Source organism: Vigna unguiculata, chromosome 11 (assembly GCF_037176805.1).
Source record: "Vigna unguiculata cultivar grain cowpea cultivar isolate G323 ecotype 2 chromosome 11, ASM3717680v1, whole genome shotgun sequence".
Classification (NCBI taxonomy): Eukaryota; Viridiplantae; Streptophyta; class Magnoliopsida; order Fabales; family Fabaceae; genus Vigna; species Vigna unguiculata.
Window position 1 is genome coordinate 33630966 of NC_140802.1, and position 20806 is coordinate 33651771.

The 20806-nt window shown below is 30.4% G+C and overlaps 3 protein-coding genes across 3 annotated transcripts; all 3 read left to right on the forward strand.

Moving 5' to 3' along the window:
- Positions 1 to 5695: 5695 nt before the first annotated feature.
- Positions 5696 to 7577, forward strand: LOC114168848 (transcription factor bHLH30-like). The gene is made up of 2 exons (XM_028053811.2): positions 5696 to 6455; positions 6901 to 7577. Exons 1-2 carry the CDS (start codon positions 6153 to 6155, stop codon positions 7372 to 7374), a joined length of 777 nt encoding a protein of 258 aa, XP_027909612.1. The 5' UTR covers positions 5696 to 6152; the 3' UTR covers positions 7375 to 7577.
- A 936-nt stretch (positions 7578 to 8513) lies between these two features.
- LOC114168831 (uncharacterized) lies at positions 8514 to 12319 on the forward strand. The gene is made up of 8 exons (XM_028053794.2): positions 8514 to 8826; positions 9680 to 9792; positions 9902 to 9951; positions 10051 to 10284; positions 10413 to 10565; positions 11023 to 11118; positions 11219 to 11239; positions 11844 to 12319. The coding sequence occupies exons 1-8, from the start codon at positions 8540 to 8542 to the stop codon at positions 12009 to 12011; spliced, it is 1122 nt and encodes a 373-aa protein (XP_027909595.2). The 5' UTR covers positions 8514 to 8539; the 3' UTR covers positions 12012 to 12319.
- A 2649-nt stretch (positions 12320 to 14968) lies between these two features.
- Positions 14969 to 19160, forward strand: LOC114170107 (uncharacterized). The gene is made up of 5 exons (XM_028055593.2): positions 14969 to 15246; positions 15871 to 16054; positions 16378 to 17041; positions 18522 to 18649; positions 18733 to 19160. Exons 2-5 carry the CDS (start codon positions 15959 to 15961, stop codon positions 18925 to 18927), a joined length of 1083 nt encoding a protein of 360 aa, XP_027911394.1. The 5' UTR covers positions 14969 to 15246; positions 15871 to 15958; the 3' UTR covers positions 18928 to 19160.
- The last annotated feature ends 1646 nt before the right edge of the window (positions 19161 to 20806 follow it).

The window sequence follows — 20806 nt, forward strand, 5'->3', positions numbered from 1 at the left end:
CTCAATTATTTTCTTGGAATTGAGTTTACTAAGACCAAGCATGGAACTGCGATGAACCAAACCAAGTATACTCAAGACTTGTTGAAATGCTTCAGAATGGAGAAAAGTAATTCTACTATTACACCTGCAGAGGTTGAGTAGAAACTACAAGTGGAAACTAATGGAGAATCTGTAGCTGCAACAGATTACAGGAGGATTGTTGGCAGCTTGGGATATTTATGTAACTCTAGGCCTGATTTGAGTTATAATGTTGGGTTAATAAGTAGATACATGCAATATCCAAAGGAATTACATATGTATGTTGCCCAAAGGATCCTAAGATATCTGCAAGGAACCATTGGCTATGGTATCATGTTTCCAAAAGGAAAATCTGATTTAGAATTGGAATTGGTTGGATATTCTGATTCATATTGGTGTGGGGATAAGAGTGATAGGAAAAACACTGCAGGGTATATCTTTTTATTTGGAGGAGTTCCAATTTCATGGAACTCAACTAAGGAAGTAGTGGTGGCCTTGTCTTACTTCGAAGCAAAGTATATAGCAGCGTTAGGAGCTTGTTATCAAGTAATCTGGTTGGAAACAATGCTACAAGAGTTGCAGGTGAAACTCTCAAGCAGAACTAGATTGTTAGTGGATAACAAATCTGCAATTAACTTGGCAAAGCACCCAACATCATATGGAGAAGTAAGCACATTGAGACATAGTTCCATATTATACGTGATCAAGTGTGCAGCGAAAAACTCAATATTGAACACTGCAAATCTAAGTTGCAGTTATCAAACTTATTCATAAAAGCTCTTAGAGCATAATGGTTTAGCTAGTTAACAGATGCAGTTGGAATTGTTAACAACAATGTCACTTTTACTTGAGGAGGAAGGTTAGGTGTTAAGTCAAATAATATGGCAGAGCTGTTAGTTTTTAATGAGTTTGTTAGTTTATGTTGTATTCGTTTTTCTGAGTGTGCTGCTACATATATGCACCTCATTTATGTAATAATTACGAGTTGAATTAAACCTCTGCATATCCATTCAGTTGCACTCTCTATGTTCCTCCAGTGTTAACATATACATCAAAGGTACTCAAAATACTATATGCCACTTTTATATTCAAATCATCCATCATAAGCACTACAAGAAAATGTCTTATTAGTAACCAATTTTAGTGACCAAAAGTTGTTAGTGATTATAATGACTACTTTAGATACTAATTTACAAAGTAAAAAAATATTGGTTACTAAAATTGTTACTATTATGAATAAAAAATTATAATTGGTCACTAAATTGGTTTTTAAAATTAGCTATCATGGTTTTGGCTACCAAAGAAAATTGGTCACTAAAAATTAGTTACCTAGGTTTTGGCTACCAAAATGACTTAGTTACTAAATTGGTCTCTAATTAATTAGTTACCAATTTAGTGACCAATTATAATTTTTTATTTATAATAGTGACTATTTTAGTAATCAATAATTTTTAATTTTATAAATTGGTATCTAAATTGGTATCTAAATTGATCCATGTAGTGACTAACAACTTTTGATCACTAAAATTGGTTACTAATAAAACATTTTCTTGTAGGGAAGTTTCTACTTAAATCATAAATAACTTTCCGTACTTGAAATTGTTTTCTTTAGACCAACTTTCAAATCCAGGTAATAATACTATTCAAAAATTTAAGGACATAAAACATTGTATTTAAACTTGTTCACACCAAGTTGAGGATATCGATTCTTTCCTGACCCACCAAAATTGATGACAAAGAGATAACAAAGAATATTTGCTGTAGACGGGGATAAAGAAGATGTTTCAAGAAATGAAAATGTTGTGCATTTATTCATTCAAGATTTTAATACTATAGTTTGATAAGTGACAATAATGATTTGATGTTAGATAGTAATTTATATTTTTGTGATTTTGGTTTGTATTTGGAGTTTAACATAATTTGGGATTTTATTTGGATTGTATTGAAGTTTATTTAGATTTTTAATCGGAATTATAATTTAGTTTTCTTGAGATTGAAGAAAAAAAATTGTGTGTTTTTTTAATTAAGTGAGCCAGTGAGTCAACCTGTTTAACCCGCCAACCCGTAGTGGGTCGGATCGGGTTCTAATTTTGTTGGCTGGCTAATAAGTGAGCCGAGTTTGGTTTACCCACCAAGTGATCAACCCGTCGCGAACCGAGCCGGATTGGGTCGGGTGACACGTTTTGACAACTCTAAGAACAAGGTATAATTAAATTCTGAAATAACTAAATTATATATATATATATATATATATATATATATATATATATATATATAAAACCAAATTACAGGATAAATTTCACCTTAGTAATAAAATTAAGTTGTTTCTAACGCAATAACTAACAATAGAACAAAAATGGATACATTTTAATTTAAAAATTAAAATTATATGTGCAAAATGAAAGCAAATAAGTGAATTCACAATTGTTTAATTTTCATTTACATCCTTGTCCAAAAATTACCTATGATTAACTAGTAATGTGGAGGATAAAAGAGTAATTTACTATTTTTAATTGTACAAGTTGGCTTACAAACAGGGAGAATGTAGTTTTAGGGCCGGCTACGGTCCCAGTCTTGTTGGAGTATCAAGGAAAAAATACTTTAGCACGTGCATTTAAAATTTAAAAAGATATTAATTTTAAAATTACTTTCGCTATTATTTTTTGAGTGCACAATAAATTTAAAGATTAAAACACACTTTAAATATTGAACTTTATAAAAAAATGAATTATTTTTAAATTTATGAAGTATTTTTAAAGTTATAGTAACTTAGAATTATTTTTAAAGTTACAACTAATAAAATCCTTTCTTACATTTAAATATTTCTGTTAGCTTACTGCCTATCAATTAAAAAGTATAAAATTTAAATTTAATTGTACAAATTTAATAGTTGATTTGACATTAAAAATAAAAAAAATGTACAAAATTTTTTTAAAAAATAATCTACGCCTTAACATATTTTTTGTTTAAGGTCTCAAGTACCCTAGTTGATGATGAATTTTAATGAAGTCTCTGATTAGAAAAGAAAATAGATTGTACAATAAATTTAATCACGTGTTGAATTGTTATGATTAATGATTCGTTCATTATTAGTGAGAGAATTTAAAGTTCGATGATTATATGTTAAAAGCTTAATTATTATACGTTAACAGTTTAATTATTTTGGTCCATGATAAATCGAGAATTTTTAACTGAATTTTTAATAAATTATTGTGATTTATTATTGATTTCTTAAAATTTTTAAACTTTTTAATTAATTTTTTATAATTAAATGTTGCGATTAATTTTATGATATAACATTATTTTTTACTGTGATTGTCAGATAATATTTTGTTATAAAATATTCTGATGACGACGAGATCTTATCAAAAATATTTATTATATTTAATAAAAGTTGTTTAAATTTAATTAAAATTATAAAATTAATAAATTAAAAATAAATTATAAAAAGTAAAATATATAATTATAAAATTATGAAATATAAATTATAAAATTAAAAATTAAAAAGTTAAAAAACTAAAAAATTAAAAGTTATGTAATTATGTAACTATTGTGAAATTATAAAAAATACCAAATTATGAAATTATAAAATTATCACATTTTATAATTTTTTTATTTTGACTTTAATTTTATAATTCATAATTTTATATTTACTTATTTAATATTTTTTTAATTTATATTTTTTTATTTTAAATTTTAAATTTTAATTAAAGTTAAAACAATTTTTTTTAAAATACAGTTAATCTAAAAAAATCTCGTATAACATGATAACAGTCAAAATAGAAATTCAAACCATAATTAAGCAATATTAAAAAAATATTTTTACCTAACACTTCACAAGTAATATGCATTTGTTTACTTTTTTAAGAAAGTGATAACAATAAATACAAAATATTATTTATTTTTTATTACTTTAATAAATACAAAATATTATTTATTTTTTATTACTTTATATAAAGTAGATGATATTTTTCGATAAGATATAATTGTAAGATAATAATTACTTAAAATTATAATTAGGATTTAATATTTTCTGATGAGAAGTTAACTCAAATATATTTTTGAAATAATGAGAATCTAATATTTCCTTTTAGGATGGTTTTTGTTTTCAAAAACTTAAATAAATACTGTAATCTTTTTTTAAAAAAATAGAACTGTTTTAAAAGAAGGACGAGTTTTGTCAAAGAAAACATTGAGAATCATAAAAATATTTTCTTTTCTTAGTTTCTCTTTTATAAATTGTTTAGATAAGTATTTTGTGTTTAAGTGTAGTATTTTTTGAATTTTGTCTTAGGTGTAGTTTTTTTTTTTTTATAACTTAATATTAACATTTTAGTAATTTCACCTTTAGAGCGTGTTGGTCTCTAGAGGAAAAAAACCATTTTGCTTTCTGTTATCAAGGGAGTATTTGAGCGAAAAGTATAAATTATAATCAATTAACATAATAAATACTGTAATTTTATTTTAAATAAAACTTTCAAAAAGAAGGACTAGTATATCAATGAAAACATTAAGAACTAGAGAAATAAAAACCATTTTCTTACTCTTTCTTTTATGTTGAAAAATCTTCCAAGTTTAAGTGACTAAAATCAGAACATTTTTCTTTTTATAAATGATTTAATAATAATATTTTTTTGTTTTTAATAATATAACGTTGACCACCATAAAAACGTATTTCTTTCTGAGAGAAGAAACACATAGAAATATTGTACCAAAATAAATTTTAAAAATAAGATAATAAAATGTTTAAATCGCTAAACAAAACCGTTTTACATAAGAAACTTGTTTTGCCAGTTCAAGAAGTATTTGCTTGAAAAATATATAACCAATTAACGTAATTATATTTTATTGTAATAAATTATTTTTAATATATTTATAACTATATTTTTATTATAATAAAATAAATAATTAAAATAAAAATAGTAAAATAATAACTAAATTTATTTTAATATATTTTTGGACTATAATGTTTTATTTATTAAAATTTAATATTAATTTTTATTTTTATTTTAATTTATATCATCAAAATATTTTTAGAAAATTATTTTATAGTTTTTTTTAAATATACATAACTTTTTTCCATTACTTTCATTAAATCAACTATAAACTTACCATTCATTTTCTTTCTCTTTTCTCTATTTTTTTCTTCAATTCAAACCAATTCTCCAATCTCTTTCTCTTCCTTCCTTTCTTTTTCTAATCACAAAAACATTAACTACAATCCATATTTCCATCTTCTGCCGGTGAAATTGTGCAGTGTTCTTCGTTTTAAACAAAGAAACTGCTATATAGTAATGTCAACTTTTACTGCTGATTAACTTTATATATATATATATATATATATATATATATATATATATATATATATATATATATATATATATATATATATATATATATATATATATATATATATAAATTACTCTTCTAGTAATTTTTAAAATTTTTTTTATTTATTCTCAAAACTTCAACTTGACTTTGTTTAAAATATTTGAACCCAGTTTCCTTCTACCAACAAATAATGTATTGTGTGAAGTTAGGTATTGACAATTTTTTTTGCACAAAATTTCCATCACAAGATTTATCAATTATATATACACCTCAAACAGTGGACTGCTTCAAAAATCAATTTTCTAGATTTGAACCACCCTATTGGAAGATTTGACTGAACAAGTACAGATCTCAATTTAATTTGTTCCTCCAAATGAAAATTTAAATGATTCTACATGATTCTTGTACGGGTAAGATATTGAAATCTAACAAAATATAGTTTCTGAATATAAAATGGTGCAAGAGCCACACTCAATTTTTTTTTGGGACAAGAACTACTCCATTATAATATAAAAGGTGTTTGTGTGTGTTCTTCCTTCCTTAGCAACACAGGTCAAGTTTTCTGTAATCTTACATAGTTTACCATTACTCCTTTGTCATCTTCATATGCTGCCACTGACACAGTTTCTGACACTCACCACTTGCACTCTCTATCTTTGGCTTCAAAGATACACTCCAAACCCACAATGAGAAAGAACAAAACAGCCCCCACTTTATGTTTCACTTCCTATTTCTGAAACTACCGACCCTTTTGACCAAGTAGCTTTTGTTATTATTCTTCTTGTTGTTGTTGTTACTGAGGAATGGAAATGGAGGAATTTTTATGGGGTGGTGACATTGATGGGGATGTTCCTAAGGGGAACAGTGATGGTTTTGAAGGAAGCAGTGGAGTGATTGGAAGTGGGTGTGGTTCATCTTTCTCTCTGGTTTTGGATAGGGAGAGAGGGGAGCTTGTGGAGGCTCCTGTGAAATTGGAAAGAAAAGGGTTGTCCAGTGAGAGAAGCACTGAAGCTTTGAAGAACCATAGTGAGGCAGAGAGGAGAAGGAGGGCAAGGATTAATGCACATCTTGATACACTTCGCAGTGTCATTCCAGGTGCTATGAAGGTATGTTCTATTCTGTTTTTTCAGGCATCATTTTTCTTTTCCTTTTCCTATAGATGATTCAGAAAGCATGTAAATTGTTTGAATGTTTGTGAGTAATGTTTAACTAAGGTAGTCATTTAATTCAATTGGGTCATGAAAGTAAATGGGTGTGCAATAATTATCTGGTTAACTTTATCTGAATTTGGTCCATATCATGTTTGTAGTATTGCATCATTGAGCTTTAACCTTCTCTTCTGCTTCCATTTCCATCTCAGAGTGTCTGTACTAATGAAAAGTGTTGGTAGCTTCAATTGAAGTTACTTTTTACTGTCAAAGACTCAATCTGAGTTTTCTATCCAACTTTGTGCTTTTAGTATGATTCGAGAAGCTCATATGTCAGTAGAAATAAACATGTTTCCCTATTCATTCCTTGTTTGAAAACTTGAGTTTCATTTTGGACATGTAGATGGACAAAGCATCATTACTTGGTGAGGTTATCAGACATTTGAAAGAGCTGAAAAGGAATGCAGCACAAGCTTGTGAAGGTTTGATGATACCAAAGGACAATGATGAAATAAGTGTTGAAGAACAAGAGGGTGGGTTGAATGGTTTTCCTTATTCAATTAGAGCATCACTGTGCTGTGAATATAAACCTGGCCTATTGTCTGATATAAGACAAGCACTGGATTCTCTACATCTTATGATAACAAGGGCTGACATTGCAACCTTAGAAGGCAGAATGAAGAATGTATTTGTGATCATTAGCTGCAAAGAACACAACTTTGAAGATGCTTCATACCGTCAGTTTCTGGCTGGTTCTGTTCACCAAGCTCTTAGGTCTGTGCTGAATAGATTTTCTGTTTCACAGGACATTTTGGGAACCAGGAAAAGAAGAAGGATTTCTATATTCAGTTCTTCATCTTTAGAAGATTTCTTGTAACCTCCCTTTCCAAGTCTTAATGTGCTGAGTGATAGTAGTAAGTTCTTGATGTACCATGTAATGTAAACTCATGTATACATACTCAGATGTTGTCCTTCTATGCTTTCTGATCTGGACATGTACTTGTTAGAAGACAAATCATGTGAAAATATAATGGGCATCTTTTTTTGGGGTGTACAAAATGTTAAAGGTGCTTTGACAGATTGGTTGATGTTTGAGTTATCAAAGTAACATCTTTTGATCGTTTGCTCAACACAAACTGGAGTGGATGATACCAGTTGGTATGAATTATCTTTATGAGCAAGAAAGCAAACTATTGTAAAATGTTATTTTGGAAAAAGTTGTTGATTTGATCAAGGTTTAGCAATGGTTTCTACTAAGTCCTATACTTTTTCTTCAAAAGAACAAAATCAAGAAAAGGCTACTGTGGAAGCCTAAGTTTTGACTGCAGGAAAAGAATGAGAAGACTGTACGATTGAAAAACCCAAAATTATGAGTTTTGGTTATGGAAGAGTGTCAAAATTTTCTAAACATTTTTTATCTTTTTTTTGTTCATCAAACAAAGTATAAAGAACATTTAAAAGAGTTTCCATGAGTATGGTTAGATCACATTTAAAGAACAAAAATGGATACTTTTATAAAAAGAGATGTTAATACAATGTTATTTTAATTTCTAATAGGAATATTCTGCTGTGATATCTTAACTCTAGTTACAAAAGTTAAATCCCAAGTTTTTATGAGGGACTTAATAGGGCTCTAAAACAAGAGTATTTTTCGGTTTAATTATACTTTTTAGTAACGAAAATTTCGGAGCAAATCTTGTTTTTCTAAATATAATTTTAATTCCTAAATGTTAAATTTTAGCTTCAAAAAATTTATTTTAAGTTTTCATTTGTAACATTTTTAGAGATTAGAATATCTTTTTAAAATTTAGAAAGTAAACATGGAATTAACGGAAATTTCAGATACATAAATTTGAGAAAACAATATATGTAAAAATAATGCATGTATTAACACTAAAAAATCCACGTGGTGAGCAAGAGGATATAACAGTCTCTTTCAAAGTCCACGTGGCGATACAGTATAGGTGAGTGAGATTGTGTGGCAATGCAGTGCAATGTCTTTGTGGTCGTCACGGTTGCCCACACAACACATCAGCGACACGATGGCTCTGTCGTCGCCACTTCAGAACCTCTCCGCAGTTATCTCCGCCACCGGCAATGCCACCACGGCAGCGGCCCGGCCGCCGAGGGGACGACGGTGCGAGGTTCGCTCGGCGGCGTCCAATACAAGCGCCACCGCCCCGGTGCAGTTCGGCGGTTACGAAGAAGGGAAGCTTGAGCGACCCAAGTGGACTGGGGAGACCCCTCTTTCTCGGCTGGTTCAGACTCTCATCGCCTTCAAGCCTTTGTACTCTGTTCTCAAGCTTGGTGCTAGAAGGGTTATGATAAGGTTCTTCATCGTGCCTTCTTCACTTTCCTTCAATTTCAAATTTTGCTTACTTTTTTGAACTCGAAACGTGTGTATTGTGAGGGTTGATCGTTTAGGAACTTTTTTTTCTTCTGCATAGTAAATTCTATTAATCAAAGTATTATATGATATCGTATTACGTAATCAACGTTTTGCCAATTGTAGATGATTTAAACATTTGAAAATATGAATAAAGAGGAGTTCTTGCTACACGTTCTTTCAAAAGGATCTGGTTACTAGTTTGATGCATGTAACAAACTCCGTCTTCTGGGAAAAAGAGTTTGGTTGTTATGTTACATTATTGAACTAATATTTGATTATTGTCTCTTAGGATTTATGTTTGAGTCTAACTCAATCGTCCAAAATCAATTAATAAGAAGTGAGTTGTTCCATTTATATTTTATAATTTAATTGGAGTGGTTTTCATCTCCCTCTCATACTGAGAACGGGATAACTTGAACATGACATTTGTAGGATTCGACAATTGTAAGTAGTCTGACGGCGTGGTGATTTGATAGAGCCAATAATAATAATTTGATCTATTGTACCATGAGCAAACCAAATAAACTTACACCATATTCAATCTAAAACTTTTGGAGATTTGACATCAAGTAAAGATATGACCAAATTATAATATATAGGTAGATACAAATCACACTTGTTCAAGTTAGTTGTGTAAGATTTAGTTACACTTAAATTTCACTTTCTTAAGATGGTATTTGAGTCCTGCTTTATAACCCAATTGCTATTGGCAACACGATGAATTGAAGTAGTTATAACTTATAAGGATCTCTTTGTCGGGAAGTGAGTGTGGTTTTTCAATGTGAATGCACAGTACAGCTGAGAAGAACAATATACCGTGGAGGCAAATGGCGAAAGAGGTTTTAGAGTCAGAAGTGTATAGGGAGATGGACAGCATTCAAAACCAGTCTTTAGTGTACCCTGATTGTAAGTTTCTGACGATCTATTTTACAGTATGTTACCCTTCTATCCATCGTTGTCTTTACTCTTGCGTATCATTGAAAATGATGGAATGACCGCTTAAATCAAATAACAGATTATTTGAATCCATTCCATGCATACGAGGAGGGCAATCTTACATGGCTGGTATGTGATAATTCTGAATTTTCCCATATGTCAATTGATGGCTTAATTTGGCCATTCTTTTTTGATGATCAAACAACACTTAGCAAGTTCCTATTATAGGCAGCAGCAGAAGCAGAGGCTGCTACAATGTCAATGGTTAGACGAGCACTTCCAGGTGCTTCTTCATTGGAGGAAGCAAATCAGATACTGCGTGGCAATTGGCTTCAAGCAATTGAACAACACCATATACAGTATTCAGAATCATCTGGGATTAATGACATTCTAGATATTGGATGCTCTGTCGGCATAAGCACTAAATATCTTGCAGACAAGTTTCCCATAGCCAAAGTCACCGTGAGTGAGTTTTTAATGGATGGATGAATATGCTTTCTTAATACTATAAAATCATTCTTTTCCAACTTGAATTTGCCAAGAATAAAAGAAATGTTATACATGGTATTGATGTAATATTTTTGTTCCAGGGGCTAGATCTGTCACCGTATTTTCTAGCTGTGGCTCAGCATAAGGAAAAGGGGGCAATGCCTAGAAAAAATCCTCTAAGATGGATGCATGCAAATGGGGAAGACACGGGCTTGCCTTCTAAATCATTCGACCTTGTTTCTCTTGCCTTTGTGGTATGCTTTTTCTTTTCCTCTTCAATCCTTTTAAGTTTCACCAAAAAGGGTTGGGTCTGGAGAAATGAACTAGTTTGCTCTAATAAAATAGTGAAGGCGTTCACATCCTTACCGGGAGAATTGGGCTAGATATACCTGTCAGAAACTTAGCAAAATAGGTTTAAAAAATGTACTATTTTTCTATATATATTTTATGTCAATCTAGTCAACAAAAACTGAGATACGGTATCATTACTTCAATCAAAGGCCTGAAACGCATACAGATTTTGAAGATTCACATAATTGAAACATTGAATTCTCAAGACTAATATTTTTCAGCGTTCTTGCATTAAATCAGTTGCGAATTTCCAATTTCATATCCCATGATAATTACTTGAAAAACAGATAGGTTGCTCGAATAACGTTCTGGAAAAATTACTAGTGGATTTTAATATCTGGAATCCCTGACCATATGCAGCTTCATGAATGTCCTACAAGAGTTATAGTGAATTTAGTGAGGGAAGCATTCCGTCTCCTTCGGCCTGGAGGCACACTAGCTTTGACAGATTTTTCGGTATATAATATCATGATTTCAACTTCTCTTTTATTCCATGTCTTTTTTGTTTCATGCCTCCTACCACAAATGCTCATATTGTTATTTTTGGCTTCTGCAGCTGAAGTCAAAGGTCCTTCAGGTACCGTATTGTCCAGCTTTTATGCTCTATTTTTTTAATCGTTACACAAATATTCCGTTGACTAAAGTACACTTTTGATTTCTCCTCTTAATTTTTTATTTTAGCTTGGTTTAAAAGGTTCAACTTTGATTCCATTCATGTTAAACTAAATTAATCCTTCTATCAGTTTTCTCTTAGTTTCAACTTATGCACCATCCCTTTGCCATGTGTTATTTGTCGACCAAAGTAGTGTGATGAATTGGTTAAAGGACCAAAGGGATGCCTAAAGAGACCGAAGTGAACATTTTTAAGCTATAAACTGAAACCAAAAGACAAAAATACAAAAAGTAAGATGAAAGACCCAAAGACATAGCATATTTTCTGTGGCCTTTTGTTTAATTGTGCTAAACCTGGTAGTATTAACAAGTCAAATATGCCTAAATGAGATCAAGCAGAGCACAGAGTCCTTTTGGGGACTGCTTGATCTTGGTATTTAATTCTAGGTTACTTTTCTTGGAAAATTTGGTCATCCATGACAAATGATTAACTTAATAATAGCACATTTACATTGTTGTCCATGTAGAAACATCATCTAACTTGGTCTTCCTCTTTCTCTCTCTTACAGGAATTGTCTCCTGTTCTGTTTACACTGATTAAGAGCACAGAACCTTTTCTGGATGAGTATTACTTGACTGATATGGATGAAACACTGAGGGAAGCTGGTTTTGTGAACATAACATCAATTCTTACAGACCCCAAACACGTCACAATTACAGCAACGGTGCCTCAATGAAACATCACATCTTCTTGACAGTTTTTTAGTTTCATTTTCCTTGGTACACAAACATTTTCTTGGGTTTGGCATCAAGCAAGTTAGCACTTGGTCAACGTATTTCCAAATTAATAGTGTGGTCCAAAATGGTTTAACTATGTATCAATGTGCCACGGTCTAATGTTATTATTTATCATTTGGTTTTGTAGAGTATCCCAAGATCTGGTGCAACATAAATTCCTTTGAACATAAACATGATTATCCATTACCAAAGATGTACTGTTGTTCTTTTCTTGAAGCACCGATCAATTACTGTCGTGTCCTTCTTATTTGGGTTTTGTCAATCTCTTTTCTTTTTCTTGGTTTGCTTGCACCCTTTTGATAGTAAACGTTGAATGAAAAGTAAGCGTAGATAACAACAAGACAATAGTTAACAAGACAAGATGTAATCTTATCTTTATAATTCAGTTCTTTTTGGTTGTGATTTCAGTACATTCCTGAATAAAAAGGAGTTTTTCTTGTTAACAGATCATAGATACTTTTTTCTTATGAAAATACAACCAATTTTTTTTTCTATAACTGGTAAAAGGTTACGCACTTAATTATATGTGAAGCAAGTAAAAAAGTAAAACAAACTTTCTACTTCGAACATATGAATTGAGATAAGAGGTGGAAGAAAGGGAGAGAAAGAAAAGAAGTAATAAAAAGAAGAGAAAAGAAAGTAAAGGAGGAAATATAACATAAATGTATATAGATACACTATTAGAATTAGAACCTATGGGAAAACTAAGATCATTCACCATATAATCTTTTAACCTCACATTATTTCAGTATACTTTTTAAAGAAATTATAATTTTATTATATTTAATCGATGTTGTCGAATTTAATAACACTAAATAATTTTGTTTCTAAGGATGATTATTTCTATTTTGGAGAATAATACTTTAATAAAGTTTTTTTAACAAAAATTGACAAATTACTTATTTAACTAAAAAATATTATTTTATTACTTTATAAAAAAAATTGTCAAAAATTCATATTCTTCTATTTTTAAAATCACGAAAAACAAATATATTATCCTCATAATTGTTCCATCATATCGCAATCAGAACTCAATAAAACCATACCACACAAATCTTACCTTTCTCACTAACGATTATTATATATATTATAATTTCTCATTTTTATTGCAATTGTCAAATTTTAATGACGATAAATAATTTTATTTCTAACTTTACTTTTTGTAACTTTATATTCTTTTTCCGATGGCAATTTTTTCTATTTTCAAAATCATAAAAAATGAATATATTATCCCCATAACCATTCCACCATATTCCATGCATATCGCATATCGAACTTAATAAAACGATAAAAACCATACATTTCTAACTTCATTATTTTCAAGAATTGTCGTTTTTATTCTCAAAATCACAACAAATATATTATCTCATAACCGTTCCATCATATTTCATGTATGTCGCAAACAGAACTCAATGAAACCTTACCTTTCTCTCTCATAATCACTATAATATATATATATATATATATATATATATATATATATATATATATATATATATATTCAATTTTAATATTTTTGAAAATTTTATATATTTCTTGTGTTAAATATGTTTTTAATTTCTGAGTTTTGATGGGAAATTAAAATGTGTTCCTAACATTTGAGTTGTTTACTGTGCTTGACAAGTTCCCATTTCAATATCTGTTGAAAATTTTGTTTAACGCATAAAAAAAATTAACTTAATTGGGTTAAAAGTACTATATCTATTCTATCTATTCAGACAATAACGAATTATAATTTTGCATCAAAGTTCATAGACTAAAAATATATTGCTTTAATAAGTCGAATGGTACCACTATTATTCGGATGTGTCACTTTGATACCCGTTTTTAAAAATGTGTCAATTGAGTCCAACTTTTGAAAAGATGTATCAATTAGGTCTTCTTTCAGAAAGAATTGGATCATTTTAAAGAAGGTTAAAATACATTTTTAGTCTCAATTTTCGTCAACTTTTGTCAAATAGGTCCCAATTTTGTTTTTGTGCTCAATCATAATTTTTTTTTGAAAATAAATGATGATTAAATATCTAATTAAACTTAAAATAGTGCCACGTAGGATTACTAATGCAACACGTAGCACAGAAATGCCAACTGTATAGTGAAACATTACACATTTAAACGACGTTACCTAATTAGGACCTAATTGAATCAAATTGACAAAAATTAGGACTTATTTGAGCACAAAAATAAAATTGGGACCTATTTGACAAAAGTTGGGACCAAAAAGATATTTTAACCTTTTAAAGAACAGATGACTAAATTGAAACAAAAATTTAATTAGATAACTAAATTGAAAATAACTATTACACTGACACTTCTCACGATGGTAACCTGACATGTGATAATTTATTAATTTTAAAAAAAAATTCACAGCTTGACACGTGTTGAGGAATTCACAGCTTGACAAGTTGGAGGACACAATGATGTATCCTCCAACTTAACAGCTAATTGAATCATTTTAAATAATTGAGAAACTGAATTAAACCAAGTCAAAAAATTAAAACTAAATAAATAATTATACCCAAAAGTAAAATACAGTGGTTTAAATATAATATCAAAAATAAAATATATTTTATTAAGTTGCAAACAGTAAAACAGCGCCGTTATACTAATCCAACAGACACTCAGCAATTTTTGTATACAGCAGAGAAACAGAACTCAAAAAATTCAACTTGAACAATATAAACCTTATTTTTCTCTCTCATGATTATTATTATATATATTATAATTTTCTCATAATTTTATGAAGGCTTCATTTGATTTAAGAATAATTATTTCTACTTTTAAAATCACGGGCAACAAAAGTGTTTCTGTCTCTTAATATATATATATATATATATATATAAGATTATCCAAAACGAACATAGGAAAAATAGAGGAATATAACAGAAAGATATATCTTAGGAATGAAGAGCATGTACACGTGTGCAAAGTAGGGTTGTCAGGAGCTGAATCTTTAGTGTGTACGTTTCCTTATTCTGTTCCTCCTCGTACACTTCTCCACAAAAACTCACAATCCCTCCCAAGTTTCTCGAACTGTTCCCAGGCTTTTCGTGTTCGAATCTTCTTCTCGTTTGACTCTTTAGAAAGCCAACGATTTGCCGAATTGGGGTGTCACATGACTCATCCTGCAAATGGTTCATGACTTTTTTTTCTTCTCTGCTCTTCTCATAACAGGTATTCTCTTACCCTTTTCCTTTTCATGATCGAATATGTTACTACTGACTTCGTTCCTCTGTTATCACTGATTAGGGAGTTGTTGCTATGGCGTTAAATAACCCTCTTACTCTTTTTTATTCTTTTGTTTGCGTTTGATATAATTTGGTGTGTGCGTATTTCTTTAATTTGGTTATAAGTTTTTTCTGAGGCAAATTTATTCTCTTGACTTGCGTCAGTGATAGTCTATGGTAAATTATCAATGAAAGTTAAAGCTCAACTATATGTGTGTTTAGATTATCTCTGTTGGTGACGGAGAAAAGAGGCAAGTAAGGTTATAACTAGAAGCTGTAGATGGTTTTGGACAATGAAGTTGAACATTCTGGGTTATGTGTGGGGAGTTACGTGAAGATTACTTGTCTTTTTAGAAGATAAAGTATTAGCGTGGTCCCCTTGTGGCATGTTGTCTAATTGGACAATATAAGTTGTAGTTTTAAGTTTGGATGTATTAGGTAAGGACATGTATGAATGGTTTTTCATTATTACTTAGGCGGTTGGATTGATGATTACTAAATATAATTGTGCGATTTTCTGGAATATATCTGCATTTCATGTTACATGTATGTTCTTTCTTCTTTATTGCAGATAATTGAGTACAACCACCTTGAAGTTGAGACAAGAGTAATTGCAAACTTGCTATAATCAGACAATTTTCTATTCCAGGAAGTATATTATGATCACTATGGATGTAAAAGGCATAACATGGGTTGGAAATATGTACCAGAAATTTGAGAATATGTTCCTTGAGGCTGAAGACGTGATGTACGAGGTATGTCTTCGTTGTCACTTGATTGAATACCTATGCTTTTATGTTTTGCCCTCTTTTGACACATATTGCCTGCATCAGAAACCACTAGGACTTTTTTCAGGTGCCTTTCTCCTTTAATTTCCTTGATCTTACATGAGTGTTGAATGCAAATTTACTTATACTTGTCTTGTTATCTGTGATAGTATTTCTGAAAGGGTTTTTCTGTATGGTCCTAATTTTTTAACAGTGATGGGTTAAACTACAGATAGTTCCCTACCCTGCTATTAGAAGACATTCTCACCAGATACTATATATTCTTATAACTGTTTGTTCTTTGGGTATAGGATACTGTTAAGTACATAGAGGATCAAATGCAGGCTGTCGGAGAAAGTGTTAAAAAATTATATTCAGATATTATGGAAGATTTACTTCCCCCAAATGAGAAGGTAGGCATTGAATTGTCTATGGATAAGCGTGCTGAAGCTGGGCTCTGTAAGAAGCCATTTCAAGTGTGTAGTGAAAGGCATGTAAAAACTGATACCAAGCAAGCAACTGAGGATTCAAGGATTGATCATGGTGTTGATAATGTTGCCACACTTGCTACTGCATATAATGGAACTTCTAAGGCTGATGCTTCGTTCATGCCATCTTTGAGAAGTTCCATTAGTTCGCCTTCAAGACAAATTGTTGGAAGAATGGATGTTAAATCAAACCTTCCAGTAAATGATAAAATGGCTGCAACCAAGATAATTGATGAAACCACTTTGGCTGAAACCACTTTGGCAGGAACAAATGCATGCATAGCATCACAATCTTGTGAGACCTCAAACCAAAACCAAAACCAGAATCATGGAGTGCCATGGATTCGCTGTGAAACATACTTTTCTGATGGAATTGAAAATGATAGTACCACACAAAGCCTCAATTATCCGGTGCTAGTTAAATCAGCTGGAGAGAAACAAATTGATACGATTTCTTCCCCGTATGTCTCATTTGCAGAGCCAGTTGGTGAGTACTTCAGTATCTCTTGGTTATAGTATCAAAGTTTACTAATTGTTTAGCTTGATCACTTTTGATTTCTAATATTTTTTGTTCAGTAAGTATGTAGTTTCTATGGTAGGTTTCTCATGGATAGGACATTGCAGTCCTATGATTTACTTCTAATTACTGTAGTTGCTGAATTTAGACATTGACTGGTATCATTCTGAAGAGCTTACCTTGTAGGTATTAACATGACATATTGAAAAATTCTAATTGGTTTCAACCTATGGACTTATTTTGGTTGAAGTTGAGTATTCAGGAACTGTATCATTGTACTGTTTTTCTTTTTTTGCTAATGTTAAATGAAAATAAGTATGAGATTTCCCCACTTGGCTGTATCTGAGAGGTCTGAACAATTCTATTGAAAGAATTCAAGTTTATGATCTACTCTTGATCTGCAGTATATGATGAGAAAACATAGGCCTTTTCTATCAATTGCTTCATGTTACTTGGTCAAAGAGCTATATATTCATTTTTTTTCCTTCACAGTTGAAGCCTAGTGGTTGAAAAAGGAACATTAAGTTAGGTTGTGAGAATTAGGAGTGTGTGACATGGGATTTGTTTAGTTTGTTTTGAAGAATGTATCATCTTTCTTTATCTTCAAGCCATAGTCAACTTAAAAATTTTGCCGTAACCATGCTTAAATAGTTAAATTTACTTAGATCTTTTATGGATTTGATTCTTTCCCCTTTTGATGGGTTCTTAATAGATAACTACCCAACAACTGAAAAATTTATGGTTCATGGAAGCTAATCATAAACCTTCAAAAATGCTGATCCCACTCAACCAATTCAATTGACAGGCTGTTGAATTAATTCATTTATTTTATTTAATGACACTGGTGACTTTCCTAATTTTCTTTGACAAACTTTTTCAGTTTTACCGGTTGGTTGTATAAACTTTCAATATATAGAACTTGATGACAGAATCATCATCTCCCATTCTAGAATCTCATCCATTTCTTTACATTTCTTGCCCAAGGTTCCTTGACTTTCATGTGTTATAGGAAATCATTAATGGCTGAAAAAATGTTCTATCTACTCCATTTCTAGTCTTTTAAATGGATTTTCCCTTTCACTAAACAACTCTACTTTCTTTAGAGAACATGTGGAGAACTAGTAACTCATCCATGACCAAAACATTCTTTCTAACAACAAAATTTTCTGATTGCAGTAATTGCATTTTAATCCAATTGTGATGTTTGATATTTTCTAAAACTTAGATATACACAGACACACAGACACACAGAAATCTAGTGAAGTCACTCAGAAACATGTTCAAATTAAGTTTTCATGAATATAGACATTAGGCTATATTCCATATCTCAGACATGCTGAGGAACATATAAGCACATAGATGGATTAAGTTTTTTTCTTTTTCTTGTTGGTGTGAGAGATTAAAAACTAGTTTCAATGTAACAAAGGTTGATGGTTTGGTACTGTTTTAGAACAAGGCCATTGTTTTATGCCACAAGATCATCTGAAGCTTGAGGAACCTGAGGAAGCTTGTGTTATGGTGGATGGAGATGAAATTCAATTACCTCCCAAAGCAAGTGCTAATTTGAACACTAACAAGGTACACACATTCAACTCCCCCCTCTTTCTTTATCTGATACATATTCACACTCAACACTAACTAAAATATTTTTCCATTTTAAGAAAAAATCGCGGCAACCCTTTTCTTTGTCCAAGAAATCTGCAAGAAAGCAAGAATATAAGGAACTTGCAGCATGGCATCTGAACAGTGAAAAAGCAAAGGGAGATTGCATGGAGAATTTTGATCCAACTTTACCACAGGATCACAAAAACTCACTTCTTCGTAGTATGTCTGAATCTGAGTGGGAGCTTCTCTAACTCTTACACCAGTATGATTAAGTTGTGTAGATTCACTCATTAGTCCTTGTGGAGATTTAAGATGTTGAAACGATTTAAGTTCATACAATATTTTATGCAATCCAACGTTTTTTCTTTTTGCTGGTAACAGAAAAGAGAGAAGGGGAAGCTGTAATTAGGCCATTCAAATGAGAACCTCAAATAAAATATGTTAAACTGCTATCTATTTTATGAATGCTGAACATTTCTAAATACATATTCTCCACTTACTTCCATAATCAATTGCACATCCTTTCTGCATAATTTCATGATCCTGAAATATCTCTTCAGGTGATAATCAGAAGTAGTTCCCATCAACATGAGACTTTTGGTGGCTCTTGAATGATGGTTCTGTGATTTGTGATGTAAAAAAAACTCCACTGGAACTTTGAGTCTGATTCTTGTCTAACTAATTAGAGGAGAAAACACTAAATTTTGAAAGAAAAAAATTATCATGTTATATTATTGCCTACTAATATAACATTTTAAGTTCTTAATCTCAATAGCTGATTATATTGATTCTTTTCAAAGACTAAAGTAGCTTGTGTTTAAGGATTAATATGATTAATGTTCATGATTAATAGAAACTAGTCTAGAATTTTCATAGACGAATTTAAGGTTTCATCACTTGATGTTTTAGATTGGTTGAATAACTCTTTCTGTTTCTCTTTTATTCTGCAGTTTGATTTTCTGAATTTTAAAATAGAAGTTTCTTTTTAGCGTATCTTGCTAGACAAAATTGTTTTTTCATCTATTTGTTACTAACTCATTCAACTTGTTGATATGAGATAAACTGCAAAAAATGTTATATAATATAGATATTCATTACATCGATTAAAATCAAACATTATTTAGCACCAAAAATTGATGAAAAGAAATCAATTTGATCTATCCGTGACATTTTTAATATTCAAAATGAATCTTTTTAAATTTAGGAGATCAAACTGAAAAAAAAAAACATATATATATATATATATATATATATATATATATATAGGGTTAAATATGTTTTTGGTCCCTCAAGTTTCAGCGAAATTTGGAATTAGTCCCTCATCAAAACTTTTGACCAATTTAGTCTTTCATCTTTCAAAATGCGTGAATTTAATCCTTTTAACCAAATTTTGTTAAGTTTATCTGACGTTTCAAGCGCATTTCATGATAATGTCAGATAAACTTAACAAATTTTTTGTGCTTTTAATTTGATAATTAGTCATTTGAAGGCAGAGTAAGCCCAAGTTTTTTGTGGAAAAACACAGTCCTGAATTTAGTCATTATCCTATGTAGGGTTTTTCTTCATCGAGTAATTTCCTCTTTCATCCTCTTAATATAAAACATGAACCAATGAAAATTTGTTATGAACATATTTTTTAAGTAATAGAAACAAAAAAAATGGATAATTTATTAGGAATACAGAAATATTTAAGCCACTACAAAATTAATTTTCTAAACAAATTTACGATATTCTGATTGTTTTCTGTTGAAAGGAAATTTTTACAAAAGTTCTTTATTAGAATAATGAAATTTAAGAACATTTTTAAACATACATATATCATATCCTTTCCTTTTCTTTTATTTCTTTTATTGTTGTCCTATCATATCTTCTATGAATCTACCAATAATTTTCTTTCCATTTCATTAACATTTCTGAGATTCACCAAATGATATCTTGTGATTCGTAATTTTCACTTCATAAAGTGTGTAATTTTATAAAACTCCAAATGGCATAATAATATAATTCATTATAACAGATCCCAAATAGTGTCAAAAAGAGATCTAGAATTGGATTTAGTGTTCTTAGTATACAAATAACTAGAAACTATGCCTCTGCACATGCAAGACGGAACAAAAAGTCAAAACATAG

Bases quoted from the DNA above. Each gene is read 5' to 3' on its own strand.
- LOC114168848 (XM_028053811.2), top strand. From the start codon at position 6,153: ATGGAAATGGAGGAATTTTTATGGGGTGGTGACATTGATGGGGATGTT. The intron at 6,456-6,900 runs GTATGTTCTATT...TTGGACATGTAG, and splicing joins TCATTCCAGGTGCTATGAAG to ATGGACAAAGCATCATTACT.
- LOC114168831 (XM_028053794.2), top strand. From the start codon at position 8,540: ATGGCTCTGTCGTCGCCACTTCAGAACCTCTCCGCAGTTATCTCCGCC. The intron at 9,952-10,050 runs GTATGTGATAAT...TTCCTATTATAG, and splicing joins AGGGCAATCTTACATGGCTG to GCAGCAGCAGAAGCAGAGGC. The intron at 11,119-11,218 runs GTATATAATATC...TGGCTTCTGCAG, and splicing joins TAGCTTTGACAGATTTTTCG to CTGAAGTCAAAGGTCCTTCA.
- LOC114170107 (XM_028055593.2), top strand. From the start codon at position 15,959: ATGATCACTATGGATGTAAAAGGCATAACATGGGTTGGAAATATGTAC. The intron at 17,042-18,521 runs GTGAGTACTTCA...GTACTGTTTTAG, and splicing joins CTCATTTGCAGAGCCAGTTG to AACAAGGCCATTGTTTTATG. The intron at 18,650-18,732 runs GTACACACATTC...TTCCATTTTAAG, and splicing joins CTAATTTGAACACTAACAAG to AAAAAATCGCGGCAACCCTT.